Source organism: Choloepus didactylus, chromosome 10 (assembly GCF_015220235.1).
Source record: "Choloepus didactylus isolate mChoDid1 chromosome 10, mChoDid1.pri, whole genome shotgun sequence".
Taxonomy (NCBI): Eukaryota; Metazoa; Chordata; class Mammalia; order Pilosa; family Megalonychidae; genus Choloepus; species Choloepus didactylus.
Genome location: NC_051316.1, coordinates 81,501,021 through 81,525,141, shown reverse-complemented (window position 1 = coordinate 81,525,141; position 24,121 = coordinate 81,501,021). Strand labels below are relative to the sequence as shown.

Sequence of the window (24,121 nt, the reverse complement as noted above, 5' to 3'; positions counted from 1 at the left end):
TCTTAGTTGACAGTTACCCAGCTCTTCTTAGTTTCTTCCTCAATTCTCTCTCTCTGATATCTAAAGAGTATTCAGAGGCGAACTCCCAGTTCACTTTGCAGGGGTTAGAATGCCTGTTTATAGCCGTGGACAGTAGCATAACTTGGAGTGGCCCACCTGTTCAGTTCAGCCTCTCAGTAGTGACCTTTATTTTACTGTAATCTTTTCTATAATACAGAAGCATGAAACAGATTGGAGAAAGTCAAGAAACATACACATTTGCACTTACATGCATGCACACACACTTTTCTCCAGTCCCTTGGCAGAGATTTTCATCTCAATCTCTGGAAGCATTAACACTGCAGGGCTTAGGAAGAGTTTCAACAAATCTCAGTTTTGCCACTTATAAGCTGTGTGACACTGGGCAGTTACTTTACCTTTTGAATCATCAGTCTTGTCATTTGTAAAGTGGGGGAAATAAAGGTATTTAATAAACTCTGGGCAACTGTAAGGATGAAATGAGATCTTTACAGTACATAGCACAGTGCCTAGTATAAAGTAAGTGCTCAAAAAATGAGAGTTTAGTATTGGGCAGAAGAGTGAGGTAAACCTTAACTTCAAGAAGATGAACCTTGTAATTCATTAGATCATGCCATAGTGTCCATAATTTTAAAAAGTCATAATCTCCATGCTCAGTAATGTATTGAGAAGTAATAATCTAAAGTAAGTTAATAACTTATTTTAGGAATAAATTACAACATTATGTCTGTGTTTACTCATTTTAAAAAACATTTCTTCCTGAAGTTTGGAAACCAAGACATTTAAAAACACCTCTTCCTTTTCAGAGAGAAGAATTGCAGGGAAATTATTTAGTTCTTGTAATTTTACTGAGAATAGGGTTCTCTTTTCATTGAACCATGTCCTCATTTTTTAGAATATAGGCATATTGCCAGTAAAGGCTTTAAAACCATACTGAACTTTAATAACCATGGCATAATTTTTGTCTGTTCCACTGGGTGATGAGCTATATGTGACAGAAGCAATAGAGTGAACATGATTGATGAAAGGAGGATGGAGGTTGGACCAGATGTGGACATTCTTTTGTAGCCAGCACTAAGATGAGGAGTGCAATGAGGAAAAATGGATTAAATTTCTGCAGGATCAGGCTGTTTAATAGCATTTGGGGTTTCCCTGACTCCCAAAGCTAGAAGGCAAGCAGAGATGGTAAAGGATGAGAGGAAGCCCAGAACAAGCCTAGCAGGCATCACTGGCATGACCCTGGCAGTGCAGCTGGGAGCCTAAAGTGTGTCGACATCCCTGTCCTGTCATAGATGACTAGCCCCAGCTCCTTTGTTGGAAGGGGAGAGTTTTGCTTTCAAAGGCTTAGAAGTATAATGAAGTAGAGAAAACTTTATAGTCTCAACACTAAAGGAATTATGGCTCTTAGGGTGAGACCCCTTTGGGAGTTGGATCTGAGCACCCAGGTCTCTGCATATCAGCTAGAACAGAAGGAAGCAACTCTGCAGAAGAGAGGAGAAATGTTTGCAGCTACTTGGGGCATTCTGGAAGTAGGTAATGAGGCAGCAGGGTGAGCAAGGAGTGTAAGCTTCTTCCCCAGCCCCACAGCCGTGTCGTCCATTAGCTCCCTGTGGCAGAGCAGCACTGGAGCACCCTGTGGTGCCCATGGGCTTCTCTGGTTCCTCTGCAGCCATCTGCACAAGTGGGGGGTCCAGGGGTATCCCAGAACAGATGTCCATGACGGCAGCCTCAGGATTTGTAGTATTTCATCTGGAAGAAGATGGTATAGAGGGTAGTTTTTGCCAGTTCTGGTCATGAAGAGTTATCTGGAAGTCCAAATGAGGAAGGCTACTTTTCCTTCATCATGGAGTAGAGAACAAGATATGAGGTGAAAGAAGGTTCATTTGACCAACATGATGTGTACCCATGATTGCACACAAGCTGGGCTTTGTAGTTTTGCTTTTCTCTACCTTAGTGCCTAGAGTTAGACTTCTTCTGCAACAACAGGTGCGGGTGTGTGTATGGGGTTGTGCGCTGTTGATTTATATTTCTGACTTCAGTTGAGCCTCTTTACCCAGTATTTGAGTTTTACTTATTTTTAAGTATAGCAGTAATTGTTAGTTTTAACTATTAGGATTTATATATGCTGTCTTTAGTAACATTTAAAATATTTGGTATTATTAGTATTTAATACTAATAATTTTAGTAAATAAAACCAATCAGCAAGTTTATATTTTTACCCCCTTCCCTATTACCTTCCTTCTGACCCCAGCCTGCCTCCAGTAGTTATTAGAACCATAATCTAAGAAAAGGAAATTAAAGTTAAAATCACTCATAGGGAAATGTATATCATGTGACCCAACAATTTCATGTCTAGAAATTTGTCCAAAAGAAAGAATGGGATAAATACATGGAATGTAACAGTTGTATAATAGTGAAAAGTTGAAGTGAGAAGAGGAAGCACATACATCCTTTATTTTTACAAAAACAATGAATACAGTTTCAGTTGGGATGGGATGAAAGGCCTAATTTTTTTTATATTAATAAAATTTTATTTTCATTTGAAGCACTACAGAGATCAGTAGATTCACTATAATACAATATAAGGGAAGAGAGATAGATACTCCATTTACAGTGACAACAATAATTGCAACTCACACATGCAGAACTCTGACTCGCCACCAAGCCCTGATACATTCAGGTCACACAGCCACCCATACAGCAGAGCCTCTTGTTATATCACTTTATAGGAGGGAAACTGAGGCTTAAAAAGCTTCAGTGCAACTAAGTCACATAGTTAGTGATGGAGCTGAGATTCAAACCTAGGCTGTCTGGTGGAACCATCCATTTAACCACTATGCCTGCTACCTTAACCAGAAATGTTTGAGACATAAATAGGGACAATTACAAAAATTTTACTGAGAGATATGGATGAAATTAAGACAAAAGAAGAGACATGCCATGCTTTTGGATGGAATGATTGAATATTTTAAATGTGCATACACCCCCAAATTCACTTACAGGTGTATTGCAATCCCTAGAGTATAAATGATTTTTTAATTGATAAAATGGCTCCAGGGTTCACAGAGAAGAATTAATAGATGAAGGTAACTATAACATTTCTGGAAAAAATAGTAAGTGGGGATTGCCCCATCCAATGCTAAAGTACAAGCCACTGTTGTTCACATTATCATGATTCTCAGCAGAGGACTGGCCTACCAGACCAAGGCTAGCATTGGCAGGCATTTACCTCATACCAAGTGGTCCCAAACAGTTAGAAACTCATGTTACTTCCCAACAGCTCATAAGTAGGTGCTACTATTGTTTTCAATTTGTATTTGAGGAAAATGAGGCACTTGCCTTAAATCATGCAGTTGGTGAGTGGCAGAGACAAGATTTGCACCCAGACTACCTGGAGCCACCTGGAATACATGAAAATTCAGTTTGATAAAGGAAAGGCAGCATCACAAACCAGTGGACTAGAGCAGATCATCCCATAAATGATGTTGAGGAAATCAGCATGTCTTCCTTCAAGAGGTTCTAAGGTTCCTTTCTTTATTGTTTCCTTTCTGTTTAGAGAACTTCCTGTAGCCATTCTTTGGGGTAAAGTCTGCTGACAACAAAATCTCTTAGATTGCTTTCATCTAAGAATGTCTTGATATCCCCTTTATCAGAAGGATATTTTTGCTGGGCATAGGATTCTGAGTTGACAGTTCTTTCCTTTCAGCACTTGAAAAATAGTGTGCCACTTTTTTCTGGCCTCCATGGTTTCTGATGAGAAATTTGCTTTCATTCAAATTGTTTCTCTCCCTAAGGTAAGGTATCATTTTTCTCTAGCTGCTTTCAAGATTTTTTCTTTGTCTTCAACATACAGAAGTTTATGATGTGTCTTAGTGTGGATCTTTGGGTCTATCCTGTTTGTGGTTAGCTCAGCTTCTTGAATTTGTAGTTTTATGACTCCAAATTTGAGATGTTTTCAGCCGTAATTTCTTCATACTTTTTCATCCTTGCCCCCTTTCTCCTCTCCTTCCAGGACTCCAGTGACATGAATGATGAATGTTAGATCATGTGTTTTACTCCTACAGGTACTTGAGGAAGGTGCTATTAATTTTTTTTTAGTCTGTTTTCTCTCTGTTGTTTAGATTGGATAATTTCTATTGTTCTGTCTTCTGGTTCACTGATTCTTTCCTCTGTCCCCCATGTTCTGTTGTTGAGCCCATCCACGGAGCTTTTTATTTTGGTTATTCTTCAGTTCTAACATTTCCATTTGGTTCTTCTTTATGACTTGCATTTCTTTGTTGAAGATTTATAGCTTTTCATTTGTTTCAAGAGTGTTCATGATTGCTTGTTGAAGTGTATTTATCATAGCTGCTTTAAAATCTTAATCAGATAATTCTAACATCTCTTGTCATCTCAGTGTTGACATCTAATGATTGTCTCTCTTCATTCAGATTGAGATCTTCATTCTTGGTATGACACAAGATTTTTGACTGAAATACGGACATTTTCATATTATGTTCTGAGACTCTGGCTCTTATTTAAACCTGTTTTAGCTGGCTTTTTCTGACACCACTCTGGTGGGAAGCAGGGACTCTCCTTCATTACTGCCCAGTGGAGGTAGAAGTCCAGGTGGGGTAGAAGTCCAGGTTCCCCACTCAGCATTTGTCAATCCCAGCAAGGGGTGAGGATCCGTGGTACAACTGTGTGGGAGTGTGACTTCTGGCTCTTCATGTGGTCTCTATGGACACGGCAGTGGGCAGGGGTCATTACCAGCTGGCAGGGATGAAAGTCCTGGCTCCCTACTTGGCCTTCATTTACCATCCCCTGAGGTGGAGGTGTTGGGGTGCTTTGTTGTAGCTTTGGAATGGTGGAGGTCTAGGCTCCTCTTCAGACTTTGCTGGCATGAGTGAGGTGTGGCCCAGTTTTGTCTGTAGTGTTTAGCTGGAGTTGGGTGCTTATCATCTAAAAGTTTTTGTCTTGGAAGGCTGCCCCTTTTGTGGTCTTTTGGCTAGGAAGAGCAGGCTTTTGTTGGGGATTGTCTGCACCCATTGGCATTCCTGGGTGACTGGCTTCTTCTGCTCCAAGTCTGGGATATATGAGGTAGAAAGAAAACACAGAGAACTCACCACTGTGTTGTCCCTTAGGTCCTAAGGTCCCTAGTGGCTTCCCATTGTCTCTTCACCCTTCAGAGTCTTCTTAAGTTTGTCTTATATATTATGTCCAGAGTGTTTACTTCGGCAAGGTCTAAATTTTAAAATTGAGCACAGTCATACTATTCAAACATTTAACTTTACTGGAATTTAACAAAACTCCCTGTAGTTGGAAGAGGAGAGAAAGAGAGAGAAAAGATTTTAAATGGTGAAGAGCCACTCTTCTGGCTCTCTCACTCCCTGGGTATATGCCCTGGCAGTGGGTTTAATGACACCTGAAACAGTCAGTGCGTTCTATCTATATTTGTGGAGGATTTTTAAGGTATTGCCAAAAATTGAAGTGGAAAGTATGGTCCACGTGATTACTTTTATGGGCATTTTTGGCATGTTTAAGGGCAGTTTGATGAAAAAATTGAAAGGTTGTGTCCACATTTAAACATTGACTAATAAAGAATTAGGGGAACCAATAAAAATATCTATGAGATTTTAACAAAGCCAGGGTCTGTATGTTCATGGAAGTTGTATATGAATGATTAACATGTCTATATACTATGTTATACTCAATTACATTTATGGATTTTTTTTTTTACATGTAGATTCGCCATATACAGATTGAAGAAAAACTCATGAGAGATAGACAAGAAAAAGCAGAACCGGTACCAAATAAGGAAAATAAAAAACTTCTCTGCAGAAAGTGTAAAGCCTTTGCTTGTTACACAGCTGATATAAGAGTGATAGAGGTAAGCAGCCTTCTAACAAAGTGTACCCCATTATTTGTTTAGCAGTAAAGTTTGATATCACTGAGATGTATATAGTAAGTTTACTATTATTTCCATGAATGTTACTGAGGCCATAGTCCACATATTACAAAAAGCTAAAAAGTGAAACAGAAACCCTAAATGTTCAACAATAGAGAAATAGTTTTTAAAAATTGCTGGAAGCCACTTAATGAAATATTAGGCAGCCATTAAAAACAATGGTTATGCCAAATGCAATGTGGTATCCTGGATAGATCCTGCAACAGAAAAAGAACATTAGTGGGAAAATTGACAAAATCTGTAGCTTTGTTAATAATATTACCAGTGTTAATTTCTTGGTGTTGACAAACATACCATGGTTACGTAAGATGTTAGCATTAGGGGAAACTAGGTGAAAGATATACAGGAACTCTGTGGACTATCTTTGCAACTTTTCTGTAAATCTAAACTTATTCCCAAATAAAGTTTATTTAAAAGATAATGATTATGAAGCTCATGTAATATAATGAAAGAAGAAGCTTGCAAACCAGTGGTAAAGTGGAAAAAATAACCTGCGTACAAAACTGTACATACATTGAGTACAGCCATGAAACAGCAGCAGCAGTGCCACTGTCAACCACCACCAGCAAATAAATCAAACACAAAAATCTACTTTGTACAGAAAAAAGACTAGGGAAAAATACCAAAATGTATCAATACTGTGGTAGTGGGACTCTGTGATAGTTTCTCTACCTTTCTACTATTTTAATGTGTTCCAAATTTTCTTTATGGGGCATAAATTACTTCTATAATGGAAGTAAAATATGTACTATTTTAAAAACATGACGTCTTTAGGTTAGCTTTCTATATTTTTTTTCTTAAAACTTTTAGATTAAGGGTAAGAAAAATCCCCAAAGGTGCAAGTTGTATGTAACTCTTGCTGATGATGGAGGGGAGGGTGCAATGACCAGGCAGTTCAGATGATGAGGTATTACTTCAGGGTTCTGGTTCTTCTTTAGGAAGCAGAAATCTCTAATCCCAAATAGTTGGATTGTTTGGCAAAAAACTCATTAGAGGTGTTACTGGCAAGTTCTTTTGTCTTTCTGAGTCTGTTTAACTGTAAAAGGTCCTTTCAGCTCCAACTTATGTGATTTTCTATTGGAAATAGCCATTTTAGACTGCAGGTTTTCTTGAGGGACTGATAAGTTGGATCTGCTTTTTTTCTGTGCCATCTGCCCTTTTTTCAGGTTTACTCTAAAGTTGACTGTCGGTGGGGACTGTGGACACGTAAGTCCCAGACTCTTTCAGATCCACACTGACCCATTGCTGTTTTTCTTTAACCCTTTTGACTGTGCACTGGTGAACTCAAGTTTCACAGATCTCCAACAAATACCCGTTTTTGTGTCTGAATTAATAAGTAGTATCTACTTCCTGAAGCCAGGTGAACTGAAGATGTCTTACTCCTTCTCTTCGTGAGGTGTGCAGTATCACCTCACTGGCACCTTCACCTGACCCCATTTGTGAATGTAGGAGTCAGGCTGCTTGGATTCTAGTCTCTGGGTGGCCTTCAGGTGAACCCATAGTTGCTTCTTGCACCATCTGTAAAATAGGTGGGATCCTACCTGTTCTTCATCTCAGATTACTGTGGGGTGTGTTTTCTTTAATCAGTTTTGTACTGGTTCTAATGTGTTTTCTTGTGTGCTTTTCTATCCCTTCATCTGTAGGACTCTCATTACACTGTGGTTGGTGCTGCTTTTAAAGAGAGCTTTAAGAGAAAGCCACACCCCAACCCAAAGAGCTATGGAAGTTTTGAGAAGAGAGAAAAAATATTCTGTGCCAGACAGGATTGCCAGCATGACTGGGGAATCCATGTAAGGTATAAGACATTTGAGATTCCAATAATAAAAATAGAAGGTTTTGTGGTGGAGGATGTTACAACTGGACATCAGATGCTGTATCCCAGGTGGAAGGACTTTCATCCTGAGAAAATAGCATTTAATGCTGCAGAAATGTTCACATGATCTCAAAACCCCAATCTTCAGCTGCAGGGAGTGGATGACCTTGGGTGAAGAAATTAGCCCCACTGGGTGCAATCATGATCACTTGTACCATGCTGAGGATACTTTGCTTACAGCTTTTACTATATTATTTACCACTTAACTTTGCTTTCTTGTTAATGTTTTCAACAGTTTGCAGTATATCACATATGCAGAGCATGAGTGAATAAACCATGGCGCTGAGCACTTTGTAGGCCATCAGCGGAGCTCATAGCACCTGGGGAAAATTTAAAAGCCTTGTCTCTGTTTCTATCCTTCCATTCAGAGCCAGCTGCCAGTGTACACACAGTAGCTCAATATACAATGGGATACATGAATCAATGAAATGAATATTGAAAGGTTTTCTACTCTCCTTCTTTCCTTAACCTAGAGTAAAATGGCTTTTGCCCTTATCCATCTATTGAAATTCTTGCCAAGATCATTGGTGTCTCTGATTGCAAAAATCCATTGGGCACTACTTCATCCTTCTAATTTGACAAACTCTGCTGTTTTGGGCACTGTTGAGCTCTCCTTTTTTGAAACTCCTCCCTTGTCATCCATGACCGCTGCCTTATACTAGCTCTGTATTTTTTTGTCAGCACCAGAAATTTTATTTTTATTTGTGAAAAATATACAATAGTGTGGGCTTTTTTTTTTTTTTTTAATTTAAACTTCCTCAGACTTACAGAATAGTTGCACATTCAATACAAAGAACTATTTTTTTTTTTTTTTAACTATTTGAGGATATATTGCTACCATGACTCCGTTTCACTCCGTAATGTGCCCTTAAACAAAGGCATTTTCATATTCACTAGTCAGGAAATTAACATGGTTACATTACTACCATCTAATCCTCAACTCCATTCAAATTTCCCCACTTGTCCCAGTAAAGTCCCTTATAGCAAAGAATCCATCCAGAATCATGCATTTTATTTAGTTGTCATGTCTCTGTAGTCTTCTTCAATTTGGAACAATTCCTCAGCATTTTCTTGACTTTTACAATGTTGATACTTTTGAAAATTGCAAGGCAATTATTTGTAGAATAACCCTCAGTTTTGGTTTGTTTGATATTTCCTCATTAAATTCAGGTTATGCATCTTTGGTGGGAATACATAGAAGCAATGCTGGATCCTTTTTGCCTCCTATCAGGTGACACATAATTTTGTTGCATTACCAATAACATTCATTTTAATCACTTGATTAAGTTGTGTTGACCAGGCCTTTCCACTGTAGTTACTCATTTTCCCTTTGTAATTATTATTTCACGGATCCCAGTCTTTTGGAATGGTTCCTCTTTGATGATCCCTTAAGTTCTGTTAATTTCAAAAGTTCTGTGTACACACACACACACACACACACACACACACACATACACACAAAATAGTTACATTTACTCTATGTATAGTAGATATAGTAAATATATGTCTATGTAGTGGTGTTTGGGATGCTAATCTTGAAGCTCAATAGTGGACAGCTTTTAGGTATAGGGGACATATAAATGATACATTACTTTCTGGGAAGTTTGTTTATTTCTTTTTGTTTATCATACATCTTGTCCTATTAATTGGTTGTCCTAACTTTTTGCCATGATCATCTCAAGCTGTTTCCCAACAAGGGTGATGTAACACCCGGACTGTGTGTTCTCAGGTAGGTTCCTTGGATGATTCTGAAAAGACAGTTTAATTTGGCCATACTTTCTATTTGAAAAATTAGAATACATGTCTGTCATTTTTGTATCATTGAGCATGCTTTGCTGATGCATCAGAGAGCTTAGTTTGGGGTTTTCCGTGGAGACAACTGCCTAAGTTCTATTTCCACCTAGGCTAGGGTATTTTGTGTTTGTTTCTGGATAGGCTCTAGAGTAATTTAAGCACCTTCCTGAAACAGATTCAGATTAGCTGTGGTACCAGGACATCAGCGGCTTAAACAAACCTCCAAACGTCTGAAAATGTTAATAGTCCAAAGATTGGGGGAGAGATTGCCTTTGGTAGTTTCTGAGGAAAGCAGACAGCTATGAAGAAACCTGCTTAACATTAACACATATGACACATGACACTTTTTAAGTAGCACCTATTTACATCTGAAGAAGTTTGGGAAGATCCTTTCCTCTTAAGAGGTTCCAGTTCCCATAAGACCACCCAAGGAGCAGCCACCCACCCAGACTACACAGATCAACCCTGGAGATCAGTGGGGTGACATGCTATAGCCGTCTTACTCTTCTTTTGATCTGATGAGAACCAGTGCTAGCAGGGAGCCAGAGAAATTTGCAAGTGACCAAAGTTTTCTTCATTTGGAAAACAGGAATACCTAAATGTAAGGGTTAGTGGGGGATTTAATGAATAATGTATTTAAAATACATGATATATAGTAGTTGCTTAATAATGGTTACTATTAGTATTCTTAGTAAGGGACAATAAAAATGTGCTAAGTCAACTTGTTGAGAGCTGAATTTTTTTCTTTTTCCATTTAGATTTTATTACAGATTTCATTAATTTTTATGTGATTGCTTTTTTTTTTGATACTGTTTAAGAATTCCATTAGAATATGTAAAATGTTTACTGGTAATCTATTTGAGAAAAGAAATGTTCTTTTAGACACCTAAATGAAGGCAAATAGCCCTCTTTTCTTCAGCCAGCAGAAGAAGGCAGACTAGAGCTAGAACAACAATAACTTGGAATTTCCTGGCTTACCTTTTGCATGGGGTCAAGTCCTTGCTGGGCCCAGAGCCTGAAACAAAGTAGGTGTTGAATGAAAGAAGCAGGTAGGCAGGGTTTTAAGAAGGACAAATTCTTGATGGTTGCCCAGATCTGGTCATTGGACTTCTAGATCAAAGGTGGAATATCAGAACCATCTCGGGATTCTTTTTTGTGGGCACATGCCCAGCCCAATTAGAATATCCTAGTTGGTGTACAGCAATGTGTATTTTTTGAGGTTCCTCTAGTGGTTCAGATACACTCCCAGTTATACAACTCCAGGACCTTGTTTTGTTATGGTCCCTGCCAGTGCTGACATTGTGTTTTCACTCTTAAATGAAAATTTGCCTTCAATCAAAAGCCTAATTGTACAATGAGGTTAGTAAACTTAGATTCTCAGCCTTAAATCATGAATTTTAAAAAAAAACAAGCCATCAGGTCAGCGTTTCCTCATGTGTGCTGTGAGGTCTCTGAGGAAAGTGTTTGGGGTCAGGTAGGTATGGGAAGCACTTCCTACCATATGCTGCCAACCCTGCCCCTCAAATGAGTGATTTATAGCACACATCAGCATTGCTGAAGTTCTGAGGTAACAGAACTCGGTTAACCCATGCTGACCTTGGAACCTTTCATTCACAGCATAATGTGCTATAAAAGTACTGTAGCAGGTACCCAGCCTGACTCGACAACCAGAATCATACTGGAGTATTAATTTCAGGATCATGCCAGTAACTGTTTCATTATACTGTATAATAAAATTACTAATTTTATGCAAGAAATCTTTGTTTAATATGTACACCTCAGTTTTTAGAAGTATACATTTTTAAAATGTTAATAAAAATAGCAGCTATAATTATATCTTTGTTCATAATAATTAAGCTGTCTGGGTGAACAAGAAATACTTGGGTATTACATTCCATTTATGATTATGACATCTAACAATTTCTTAAGAAGATAGCTGGGGGAACCTTGGTTACTATTCTTCTTGGATCCAGAAGCAGCTCTGTATTGCTCCTAAGTCACTCTGCAGGGTTCTCTACATTGTTTTAATATACTGTAATGGGATGCTATGCCAAAAATAAGGATCTTCATTTAGGTGACTGGGAAATTCCCAGTATTTTTACCCAAGGGAATTCTGGGAGACAAATCTCTCAGGATCACAAATTTTCATCTGTTATCTGAGTTGCTTGTGGTCACAGCCATCCCCTGGCACATGGAGGAGCCCATAATGAGGCCATTGCAAATAGAAGGGAAGATGAAAGAGGAAAAGATAGAAAGGGAACCTGAGTTTGAGTCCCTAGATCCAATCAATCCTGTGCCCATGGCCACCCCTGTTCTTCAAGTTCTGTGAGCCAATGGATCCTTTTTTCTTCCTTTTGCTCAAGCCAGTTTGAGTTGTGCTTCTAACACTGTAACTACTAGTCATCACTAACATACCCATCCCCTAGATTATTCTCCAAGCACCACAAAGATGTAGTGTGTATGTACTGCTACATGAAGGTTGCCCCATGGTCAAGGATGCAGATACCTACTTACTGTATTAAATATTTGTCAGTTGACTCACTGTAGACACCAAGAAATGCTTCTGTTTCCCCAATAGGGATCTCAGGCAGTAATGGATTTAGAAAGCTGTAATAACAAAGGAGATAGGTATCCCATTTAAAGGAAGGATGGACCAGCAAGGGCAGTGTATTCTCAATTTGGAGAGTTAAGACAAGCAGTGCCTTCTTGGGGAACCAGGTGGAAGGAGTTAGTTGTTCCACCTTGTTGTGGGCAAGGATGTGACACTGCCAAGAAGCTTTATTAATAAAATGGATAAGAGAGCTGGGTGTGTGTTTATGTTTGGGGGCAGAGGTGGGGGGGTCCAGAAACCCCATTCCAGAGATAATAGCCACAAGAATCTGTTTCTCCATAACCACTGAGTGTGAGGCACTAGACAGCTCCCCAGAAGCTCAGTAGTGGAGCGCTAAGGGAGTGGAGGTTCATTTTCTTAGCCTTTCTTAGTGTTTTTATGCTAGAACTGACCATAATCTGAGTGTCACAGGCTCTTTCTATACAACTGGGTTCTCTGCAATTTTTCATCCGCAAGTACAAGTTAGATCCCAGGACCTCAAAGGCTAAATAACCTTTTCTGATCCTCACCTGGCAAGAGGTGGAGACAGGATTAGATCCTGGGTGTTCTTATGACCAGGCCACATTTCCCAAGTGCTAAAGTTCAGATTAGATATTCATTACAAGGAGATTAGCTTGGAAGCTATAAAAGGACCTGAAGCAACTTAAGTGATGAAAATGAGCAGATAAACCTCAGGATATGAAAATTCAAAAATCTCTGATCCGCTCACCTTATTTACATTATTGCTATTGCTACCTGGCCCTTCTTCCTATCTGCTTCCCAAACAAGGTGGTGAACATATCGGTTCCTCAACACGTCCATTTTGCCTGCCCAGTACTGATGTACTTGTAAATCCTGGAGAACTTGAAGGTCATCCAGGCTTCAGGATGCTGTGCTCTGAGACTCACTCTCAAACCAATAGCCACACACACGGCAAAACTAATTCCAAAGTCAACAAGTTTTCCTTGAAAATAGATTTAATCTTTTAGAAATGTTCTGTGTCTCCTTCCCAAACCATCTTCAAATAAAGGTCTCATCTTGACAGATGCAAAATTATCTGGGGAAAATTTTTGAAGATAGGAAAACTTCACATTTCTTTTTGTGTTCCTCTATCAAAAAGGCACATAATCAAATAATTTCACTTTAGACCTGTCCATGAGGTGTTCAGATCATTCCCTTTGAAGGAAAAGGGGGAGGATGGAGAATCACAATGACTATGATGATTTGGGGTGTGAAAAAGTTCTTAGGTCAGTTAACACTGGTATGATATGCAAAGGAAAATGAATTTCAATGGAAAGAGTCCATTGAAAGTAGCAGGGAATACATTAAAAGGGTAGGAGATCCCTTCCAAAAAGACTTGTGTTCAATAGAACACTAACAGGCCAAGAGTGAAAATCAACATCCTGTGATCAGTAACTTTAAAGAGGAGCTCAGTTCTCTCTTTCTGGGACTACTGACATTTTCATCATTCTAGCTCCAAATTCTAGAAAAGATAAAAAGATTAACAAAAATAGAGAATGTAGAAATTTCTGATTTTGTGCCTGGAGGAAGAGCAAAAAAACCCCAGTGCTCACTTGCTCCATCGGCAAGTCAGCACCCTGTGTGGATGCGGGAGGGATGGTTCTCCCCCGGGAGGCTCAGCTGGCCGGTGGCGTGATGTCTCCTTGGGTGCAGCATGATCCGTGGGTCTCCTGAGGCGAGTGCCTACTTGGCCATCTTGCGGATCATGTAGTTGAGGATGCCCCCGTTGTGGAAGTAAGTGAGCTCCACGTCGGTGTCAAACCTCATGACAGCCTGGAAGGTCTTCCCAGTGTCCAGCTGTGATGACAGGAGCAGAGAAAATCACCAAGAGAGAAGGCAAGACAGCTGTCAGGAGGGGATTCTCAAAGCATGGTCCACTTCCCAGCAGCACCTGGGCACCTGCACAGCCTCTGGCCCAGGCACAGACCCACTGAATCAGAATCTGCATTTTAACCAGACCCTCAGGAGATTTAGGTGTGCACTGAAGTCTGAGAAGCACTGTAGAGTGTAAATGATGGAAGTGAGAGGCATCTGAGAACGAGAAGTAGCTTCTCAGGGCAGCAGCTCTGAGTGACATTTGGGATGATAGTTCTAAACTCTCTGCAGGGGCTCCCTGTGGACAGAGGCCTCTCAGGTCCGTAGAGGTTCCCCTAGGCTGTGCCTTATGCAGCTGGCCCAGCTGGTCACCCTGGGACCTCAGCAGCTGCCTCTACCTTCGTGGCTAACCTACCCTGCGGTCTGATGTTGGGCACTGCATCCCCTCCATGCCTAGGGATCTGTCATTTTCACCCCTGGGCTAATCAAAGCCTGGGGTGAGCCTCAGGAATAAGTGATCATGCCTGTTGTGCACAGTTTTATAATTAAAAAGTGGTTTTTAGATAATGTAAAAATGTCCTTAAGCTCTGGTTCCCTGGGCTGAGTGAAATCAGGAGGAATAGGAGTGGGGAGGGATGGGGTTGGCAGGTAAGAATGGAACTGATGATACCTCTATGACTAAATGGAGAAATAAATAATAAAACAAAAGTCATCGTCCTCACAACTATGTTATGAATGCAGGTAGAAAAGACGCCAGCAGAAAATCTAAGTCTAACACAGTCTGACTGAGTGATTTTTTTCCTTCCAAATTCCACTGACTTCCTTCTAACAGGACTGATTACAAACACTGGGTCCACTGTAGCTAGGCCTGGCCACAAAGAGATTCCTGCTTACCTTGACCTGAACTTTCATTTGTGGTTTGAGATTTTCTGGAATGATGATAGTGTATCGCTCCTGTCCAGTGAGTCCCAGTGTTTCTGCATTCTCCCCAGGGAGGTATTCGAGAGGGATCACCCCCATTCCAACCAGGTTACTTCGGTGAATGCGCTCGTAACTCTCAGCCAGGACAGCTTTGATTCCCTGATGGACCAAAAGAGTAGTTTGGACGCAGTTCCAATTTTTTCTTTAGATACATAGAAACACAAAAGGCTTTTTAAGTTAAAATTGTTCTCATACCTAAATCTTTATAAGTACTAATTAATCTTTCACATAATATAGGTTGTTCTGTAGTAACAAATACAATAGCTAGTCTACACCGACTGTCTACAAGATATAAGCACCATGTAAGCACTTAAATGAATTATTTCCTTCCATCCTCCAACAACCCTGGGAGGGAGATGCTTTTATTGTCCCCCCTTTACTCCTTGCCCAGGCATGGCAGTGGTAGATCTGGTGTTTGAACCCATGCAGTCTATGTACTTAACCATTTTGTTATACAACATTTCTTATCAAACTTCCACTGTATCTGGAATCCACCCCACAAAACAACATAAAGAAAACTATTTTTTTCCCCTTTGAACTTCGCTGTTGTTATAGCTCCATCAGACACAGAAGATTTAATTAAAAGAAAAGCAACTTTCAGAACATGCTATGGAGAAAGTAGTGCATTGCTTTTACATTGCCTGTTACAAGGATTAAACTGCTTTCAAAATGGTCTTTATATTAAATTTCCTATAAAGCATATTTTATTGGTAATCTGTAAATGGCAATATACAGCAGTTCCTTGCTTAACTCCTTGATAACTGAGTTATCAATATAGCAAGCTAACTTGATTAACTAGAACTCCCCTTTCTCAAATAAAGAAATTGTAATATAACATTAAGTGTGGTGGTTTGGAGCTGTATATACCCCAGAAAAGCACGTTCTTAAATTTAAACTATTCCTGTGGGTGTAAACCCATTATAATTAGGATCTCTGATAGGGCTATTTCAGTTAAAGTGTGATCTACCTCAATCAGAATGGGTCTTAATCCTATTTCTGGAGTCCTTATTCATATACGCAGAGAGAAAGTCACAGGAAGCAAGAAGCTGAACAACAAAAGAACCCAGAAGAGAAGGAAGAAACCAGGAGATTCTGCCACGTGACTTGCCATGTGACAGAGAAACCAAGGAATGCTGGCAGCCAGCCCCAGAATGCCACAGTCTTTTGGGAAGAAAGCAGTGCCTTGATAATGTCTTAATTTGGACTTTCTTATACCTCTAAGGTCTCTTGATATCTAAGGCACACTGTAACACCCTTTGTATCAGGATCATCTGGGGGAACTTGTTAAAAATGTAGATTCTTGGGCACTACCCCAGATCTACTGAACCGTTTTCTCCTGTAGGATGTGAGAGGGTGATTCTTTTAAGTTTTGAGAACGATTGCTATAGAGCAGTGTTTTTGAACTTTGCTTCACATTAGAATCACCAGGGAGGTTTTAAAAATCTTGATGTTCAGGCCCTTTTCCTTACTAATTAAATCAGAATCTTGGGGGATGAGATGCAGGCATAGGTACACAGGAGTTTCCAAATTTGAGAACCACCTGTACTTTAGGACAGTAGTTTTTGTATGGATTTACTTATGGGGTAGGAAACTTTCTAAATATACATTCATGTTCCTAGCTCTGTTACAATGGTGGTGCTGTGCTGCAGATATCGTAGATCACAGTTGCCTATCTGCCTCTGCCGCAGCTACAGAACGGTAGTGCATACAGACTCAGGGTGGTTCTGTATAGAAGTCCAGACTATACAATGATCTTTGATACCAATTCCCTTCTTATCCTCTGTTGTAGTTTCCACAAATACCATAAAATGGGTTGGACTGACCAATGGGAATTTACTGGCTCATGGTTTTGAGGCTAGAAGTCTAAAATTGAGGAGTCAGCAAAGTGATACTGTCTTCTGAAGACTAGCATTCTTGGGCTGGCTGCTGGCAACCCTTGGTCCTTAGGTTTTCTGTCACACAGCAATGCACATGGTGGCATCTTCTCCTTTCTCTTCTAGGTTCCACTGACTTCCAGCTTCTGGCTGCTCCCCGTGGCTTGTGTCTCCATGTCCAATTTCCTTTGCTTAGAAGGATTTCAACCATATTGAATTAATTCCCACCCTCATTCAGTTTGGGCACACCTTAACTAATAACATCGTCAAAGGTCCTATTTACAAATGGGTTCACACCCTCTGGAACAGGGGTTGGGGTGAACATGCCTTTTGAGGGGACATGATTCAATCCCAACATCCTCAGGTGCTTGACAGAACAAGCTTAGGTTGCTTTGAAGAGACTGTTGGTAGAAATATGGATTTTAAACTACTATTAATGGGGCCTTAGAGGGAAATAATGTTTGACTGGAAATTGGAAGAAAGGCGATTCTGTTACAAGTGGCAGAGAAGTTGGTGAAACTATATTCCCCACTTCACTGCTTGCTTGCCTGGGTCTCATTTCTGTCAGCCCCCAAATCCTTTCTAAATTCCTTTTCCTCTTCTATAATTTCTCTTGTTCTTTTCAGCAGTTTCCAGAAAAAGTGGGCCTTTGACATATTATCAACTATCTAGAGTCTCTTCTTCTACAGAGCAAAATGACTGATTAAAAAATAATGTTCCTAAGACATTTTCTCCAGCCTGATGGTCTAGAGGGGCTGCCTGCCAGAGCCATATTTTCACTGTGCTTTAGATATCAAACTTATTTAGTGTGTCCTAATTACTTTTATTTGCTTGAACCATAAATGATTTAAATTGACATTAGCTAAACCATTTTTACCCTATCCTGAGGATTAAAGCTAGATAGCAGGATTCTTCTCTGCTTTGAGGACAAGCAGATGCTCGAGAAGTGAAAGCTCTCTGTTCCTTGCGTGGTCTCTCCCATGGGACACCTCAAGGAGGTCGAACCCTGACATGGCTGAAGATTCTAAAACGCTGCCTTTCCACTTACAGTGAGAGCTTCTCTTTCTCATAGCTGAGAGTCTATGAGCAGATTTTCACAGGCGGTGAAAAGCAATTGTAAAAACTGCATTTTCCTAGTCTATCCAAGAGACCTAGAACCCAATGTTGCCAAAGTAAACCTGAAGAAGGCCAGCCTCCTTATTCCCCCCTCTCTGAACCTGCAGGATAGACAGTAGTGGCAGTCCTTACAGTTCACCTGGAACAACAGCCTTTGGGTCCTTCCTCAACCTCTGAGAATGTTACGAAAACCATCTATCTTCTCCCCATAAAAAAAGCTATATATACACACTTCTGGATATAATTTCAGGAAGTTCAGAGACCTTCCCCCTTCCCCCTCCTCCCATTTACAGAGCCCCCCTCCTCCCCTCCAAGGACAAGAATGTCTGATCTAAAGGACCCACTTCAACTCTAGGTTATCCTTCACCAAGTGAAATTAATTCAGATCCATTAAGGAGTGGGTGAATAAACTTTGCATGCTTTCTTATAAAAGTTTCTTGTTCTTCCAAGACATCTTCTAGGAAAGCAACAGAATTCATTCCTGGGAACCCTCCCAGTTTCCCCTCCTGTCCAGAGGGCAGCAGCTGCTGGGGCATCCCCATTTCATACTCACCAGCAGGAAAGGGCCCTTGGCTGCCCAGTCACGGGAGCTGCCTGCACCGTACTCTCTCCCGGCCAGAACGATCAGGGGAAGGCCTGCCTGCTGGTACCGCTCAGCGGCATCAAACACATCAAGCTGAGGAAGAGAAAGGAAGGTTTTACAGATGCAGCAAAGGCACAGAGGGTGGTACGGCCCCAGCAAGAGCTGGTGAGAAGGGCAGGGTCAGAAAAGTCTGCAGATGGCCAAGTCAGCATCAGGTCAATAGAAAACTCAACCAACCAGTTATCTGGTCTACAAATCCCCGATTACCAGGATAACTGAATTTTGTTATCTTGACTGAAATACTGAATTGCTGTCCTGGTATTATATAAATATTAAAATCCTAGGGCATCAGGAGAAAAAGGAAACTATATCCGAATTCTTTCTTCTCCACTGATCAAATTATTTTAAAACTTAAAAAAAGGAAAACATATTCTGAAATTACATAAAACGCAAACTTTTCTTGTATTAGTCACCCTTCTACAGACGTCAAGAGTAAAAACAACGGAAACACAGATGGAAGCACAAATCAATAAAGGCCAGGAAAGGATTAAATAGATTTATTTCTCATAGGGACACTGAATATTCTGCTGAACTGAGACTTCACAAAGTCATCTGACAGCATCACTGGAGATCGAGTAATGAAACAATTAATTTTCTTGGGTATGTTAAGTCAGAAAACAAAAAATCCCTCAAAAGAAAGTGTTCCATTTGAAAGGAACTCAAGAAAACCATATACCCAGACTCTCAAGTAGCCATCAATTAATACTTTGGTAGCTTGATGGAGCCTGTGGTTAATGTCATGTGGCATTACTTAAATTCTAAGTAGGATTCTGTATGTTTTCAACTGGACAGAACTCATGAATATAGAAACTGTTACAGAAACAGTAAAAGCCTTTTTCTGCCTAACCAACAGTCTGTATCCTTTCAAAGACCAAAAAGAAACAACCTACTTACATTTGGAGATATTTATTACTACCTTTGAGTATTAAGAATATAGGAGTGTTTTAAAAATTGCTTTCAAATCTACTGCAAAGCTGATAATCCCACAGCAAAGCAGGTTATGCCACCTAAGATCAGAGGGACAGAGCAGGTCTAGAATTTTGGTCTCCCTTCTCTTCTATTCCATGAGCCATGTGGAACGTACTAAACAGCTTATGAAATGACAGCTCCCTGCACTCTCTCTCTTTGGAAGAAGTTGACATGTTTCTGCTGTAATTTTGTCTCTGTATCACCAAGCATCAGGTTTATATTGCTAGTTGATTTCTACAATTCTACTATCAATTTCCTACTCTGATGAGTATTTAGTCCACTTAATTACACCCTTCCCCTTCCAGACCTACACCCCCCAGAAAGTCACCTCATAATTTTAGGGACATCAATACTTGGGGTTTATGTTATGATTATGTAAATACTCTTTACAGCTAAACCATACAATATACTGTGATTTCCTTTCTTGGCAATTTTTAAAAATTTTCCCTGGAATTAATAATTCTCATTTTTGTGTGTGTGTGTGTGCTCACCCGTTTCAACAACTCTTACCCATTAATTAATCCCCAAATGCTTTGCCTAAAGTACATATCTTCTCTAAAGACATTCAAATATATCAGGTGGTTCTATAATTTTAAAATCTTCTTCCAGGGGCATTCCTCAGTTCTGTTTCAATTTAGACTGCTCTCTAGATTTGGTGCACTGCTGTTACAGGGGGATCTTCCTTCACCAATGTCCTATGCATTCTCTTCTGTTTCATTTCCTGGATCCCACACCTTCCCCTTTTTTGATTTACTCCCTCTTTTGGAGGGAACACATTTACCAGGTAGCTTCCCCAGAGAAGCTATTTTTTAAGCATTTGAAAATCTGAATGTGTCATTAGTTTCATTTGACTCGTAGTATGATGGGCAAAGAATTTTAGGGTGCAAATCATCTTTCTCAGTCTGTTTCCTGTGTTGCTGTCAGAAGCCTGGTGTACTTCTGATCCAGTTTTTGCATGCATACTTTTTATTTCTTGCCCACCTCCTCCATGGAAGTTACTTTTTATCCCTGCAGTTCTTAACTTCACAATGATGTGACTTGAAGTGAGTCTCTCCTATTCATTTGGCTGGGCATTCAGTGCGCCTTTTCCACCTGAAGTCTCAGATCCTTTGGTTTGGGGAATTTTTCTTGTGTTATTTCTTTGATAATTTCCTGTCCTTTATTTACTTTTTAGCACCTTGTGCTAATTTAGATGTACTATGCCCCCCAAAATGCCACGTTCTTTGATGCAATCTTGTGGGGGCAGGCTTATTAGTGTTGATTACGTTGAAACCTATTGGCTCAGTGTTTCCATAGAGATGTGACTCAATCAACTGTGGGCAAGACCTTTCATTGGATAATTTCCATGGAGGTGTTGCCCCACCCATTCAGGAAAGGTCTTTATTGGATCACTGGAGTACTTTAAAAAGAACCACACAGGCCCAGATGCAGAGCAGCTGTGAGTGACATTTTGAAGACGGCCATTGAAAGCAGACTTATGCTAGCTCAGAGTTTGCTCCAGAGAAGCTAAGACAGGACACAATGTCCCTAAAGCAACATTTTGAAGAATGCACAGGAGCTGGAACACAATCCGGAAACAGCAGATGCCAGCCACGTGCCTTCCCAGCTAACAGGTTTTCTGGACGCCACTGGCCATCCTTCAGAGAAGGTACTCTATTGTTGATGCCTTGCCTTGGACACTTTATGGCCTTAAGACTGTAACTTTGTAACTAAATAAATACCCTTTATAAATGCCAATCCATTTCTGGTATTTTGCATAACGGCAGCATTAGCAAACTGGAACACACCTCTATATAGTCAAATATTGGTCCTCCCATGTTCAATCTTTAATTTTCTTACATTTTCCAATTTTCCATAGCTTTGCCTTTCTGTTCTACCTTGTGGAAGATTTTCTTAACTAACCAACTTTTCCTTTCAAAAATTTTTGGGGGGCATTTTTTTTTTAAATTTTTTTTTATTTTAAAGGGACCTTTCTTGTTCTGAATTGTTATTTTATAGCTATAGAAAATCATCTCATTTCTTTGAGGAGACAACTTTTTCCTGAAAGTTTTATCTACATTGTTTTCTTTCTGTTTCTTTTTTTTTGTAATCCCCCTGTTCTTTGTTCAGGTCTGTCTGTCTTTCAAGCTCCAGTCTCTTTTGGTTCTAAAAACCTGTTTCTCCACTGTGTGACTTCAGGGAGTTATATGACCTCTCTGTGATTCATTTAAAACAGGACAATTATGGTACTTACCTCAAAAAGTTGTTATGCCTTCCTCTATTGTAAGTCTTAAAATTGGGTAGAATGCAATACTAGTGATCAATAAGAGGGAAGGGTAAGGGGTAGGGGATGTTTGGGGTCTTCTTTTTTCTTTTTATTTCTTTTTCTGGAGTAATGCAAATGTTCCAAAAATGATCCTGGTAATAAATACACAAATATGTGATGATACTCTGAGCTCCACTCTTGCCTGTGTCAGTGCTGACAACTGAAAATGACTGAGGCTTCCTAATGAGGTACTTAGAATGAGAGTAAAAAAAGGAAGAAGAAAGAAAGCCCCTTTTCAGAGCCAGTCCCCAGCCCCCCAGTTTCACCGGTCAGAGTTGGTACCCATTTCTCTGTGCCCCTTTTCTTGGAACACAGCATTTTCCAGAATTCTGAGCTCAGTCATCTCCAAAAGCCCGTGTTTTCCAAAAGCATCTGTTTTTATTTTTATTTTTTTCTCTCAGCCCTGCCTCCTCACTGACAGGAGCGACCTCAGGGTTCCTTTCCTGCTTGCTCTGGTTTGTGCTGTAGTTTGTATTCAGTAGTCCAAATTTGTTAATTAAAACTGCAATTGGAGGGGGGCGAAGCAAGATGGCGGGGGGTGAGGTGTAGGTTTTAGTTACTCCTCTGGGGCAGTAGGTAGAAAGCCAGGAACTGCATGGACTGGACACCGGAGAGCAATCTGACTTTGGGCATACTTCATACAACACTCATGAATGCGTGGAACAGCTGAGATCAGGAAAATCTGTAAGTACTCGCAGCCAGGGGACCCGTGCCCCTCCCTGCCAGGCTCAGTCCCGTGGGGGAGAGGCCATTGTTGCTGGGAATGAGGAGGGAGAACTGCAGTTGCAGCTCTTACTGAAAACTCTGCTGATCCAAACTCCAAACACAGATAGACTGAGACCAGACACCGGAGAATCCGGGAGCAGTCAGCCCGGTGGAGAGGAGATAAGGCTAGCAAAAACAGCAAAAAAACCCCCAAAATAAAAACAGAGACTTTTTGGAGTTTTGGTGAACATAGAACGGAGAAGGGCAGGGCTCAAACAGAGTCAGGCTCATATGTAAATCCAGTAGGAGAGTTTCCTTGTCTGAACAGCCAGTTTCTCTGCTTCCTAGATTGTTTCTTAATGGCCCTAATCTCCTTGTCTCTTAGCATTTAAACAGCCCATTAGATCTGCAAGGAGGTACTTCTTTTTCTTTCTCTCTCTCTCTTTTTTTTTTTTTTATCTTTTTCTCTTTTTCTAAAACAATAACTCTAAGAAGCCCATTACAGAAAGCCTCAAGGACTTGCAATTTGGGCTCAGACAAGAGCAGAGCTAAGAGAGCTCTGAGACACAAGTCAGTAAGTCCAGTGGCTGAGAAAATTCACTAAACACCACAACTTCCCAAGAAAAGGGGGGCATCCCCTTATAGCCATCTTCTCGGTGGGCTGGGAACGCTCCTGCCCGGCACCAGCGCCATAACCCAGAGCTGCCCCAAACAACCCAGTGTGACGGGAAGTGTTTCCAACAACACATGCACACACTATAATATCAGGGGTGGACAACAGCCTTTCCCCCACCCTCAGCTAATCGTCCCGGAGCTGTGAAGGCAGAGCTGTGTGAAAAGGGGGAAATTAACACACCCATTCAGCCATCCTTTCAGCAGACTGGGAATGCCCCTACAGAGCCCTGCAGCCCAGAACTTCCCTTGGGGGACGGCGCTCACCTGTGACATAGCACAGTCATCCCTCAGCAGAGGACCTAGGAGTGCACGGCTTGGAAGAAGGACCCACTTGCAAGTCCCAGGGACCATACGCCAATACCAAGGACTTGTGGGTCAGTGGCAGAGACAAACTGTGGCAGGACTGAACTGAAGGATTAGACTATTGCAACAGCTTTAAATCTCCAGGAACACCTGGGAGATTTGATTATTAAAGCCGCCCCCCTCCCTAACCACTCAGACACACACCCCATATTCAGGGCTGGCAACACCAACTACACACGCAAGCTTGGTGCACCAATTGGACCCCACAAGACTCACACCCCCACTCACCACAAAGACAAAGTTGGGGAGAACTGGCTTGAGAGGAATAGGTGGCTCGTGGATGCCACCTGCTGGTTAGTTAGAGAAAGTGTACTCCACGAAACTGCAGATATGACAAATTAGAGATAAGGGTTTGAATTGGTCTACATATCCCAAAATAACCCTATCAAATTAAGCAAATGCCAAGAGGCCAAAAACAACAGAAAATTTTAA

The 24,121-nt window shown here is 40.6% G+C and overlaps 2 protein-coding genes across 5 annotated transcripts in view; one reads left to right on the top strand and one right to left on the bottom strand.

Moving 5' to 3' along the window:
- Positions 1-24,121, top strand: part of DDX58 (DExD/H-box helicase 58) — a 113,942-nt gene that overhangs the window by 77,611 nt on the left and 12,210 nt on the right. For 2 of the 3 annotated variants that reach the window (XM_037796894.1, XM_037796896.1), the window contains 2 exons: positions 5,744-5,887; positions 7,609-11,389. In XM_037796894.1, the coding sequence (XP_037652822.1) occupies positions 5,744-5,887; positions 7,609-7,905 (441 nt within the window). In that variant the 3' untranslated portion in view covers positions 7,906-11,389. Of the gene's footprint in view, positions 1-5,743; positions 5,888-7,608; positions 11,390-24,121 lie in introns of those variants that run through there. The other variant, XM_037796895.1, reaches the window with a different exon arrangement.
- The window catches only part of ACO1 (aconitase 1), a 66,101-nt gene continuing 55,161 nt past the window's right edge, over positions 13,182-24,121 (bottom strand). Inside the window, exons 19-21 of one of the 2 annotated variants that reach the window (XM_037796892.1) lie at positions 18,583-18,705; positions 14,953-15,138; positions 13,182-14,040 (exon numbers count right to left, since the gene is read on the bottom strand). In XM_037796892.1, coding sequence (XP_037652820.1) covers positions 13,927-14,040; positions 14,953-15,138; positions 18,583-18,705 — 423 coding nt within the window. In that variant the 3' untranslated portion in view covers positions 13,182-13,926. Of the gene's footprint in view, positions 14,041-14,952; positions 15,182-18,582; positions 18,706-24,121 lie in introns of those variants that run through there. The other variant, XM_037796893.1, reaches the window with a different exon arrangement.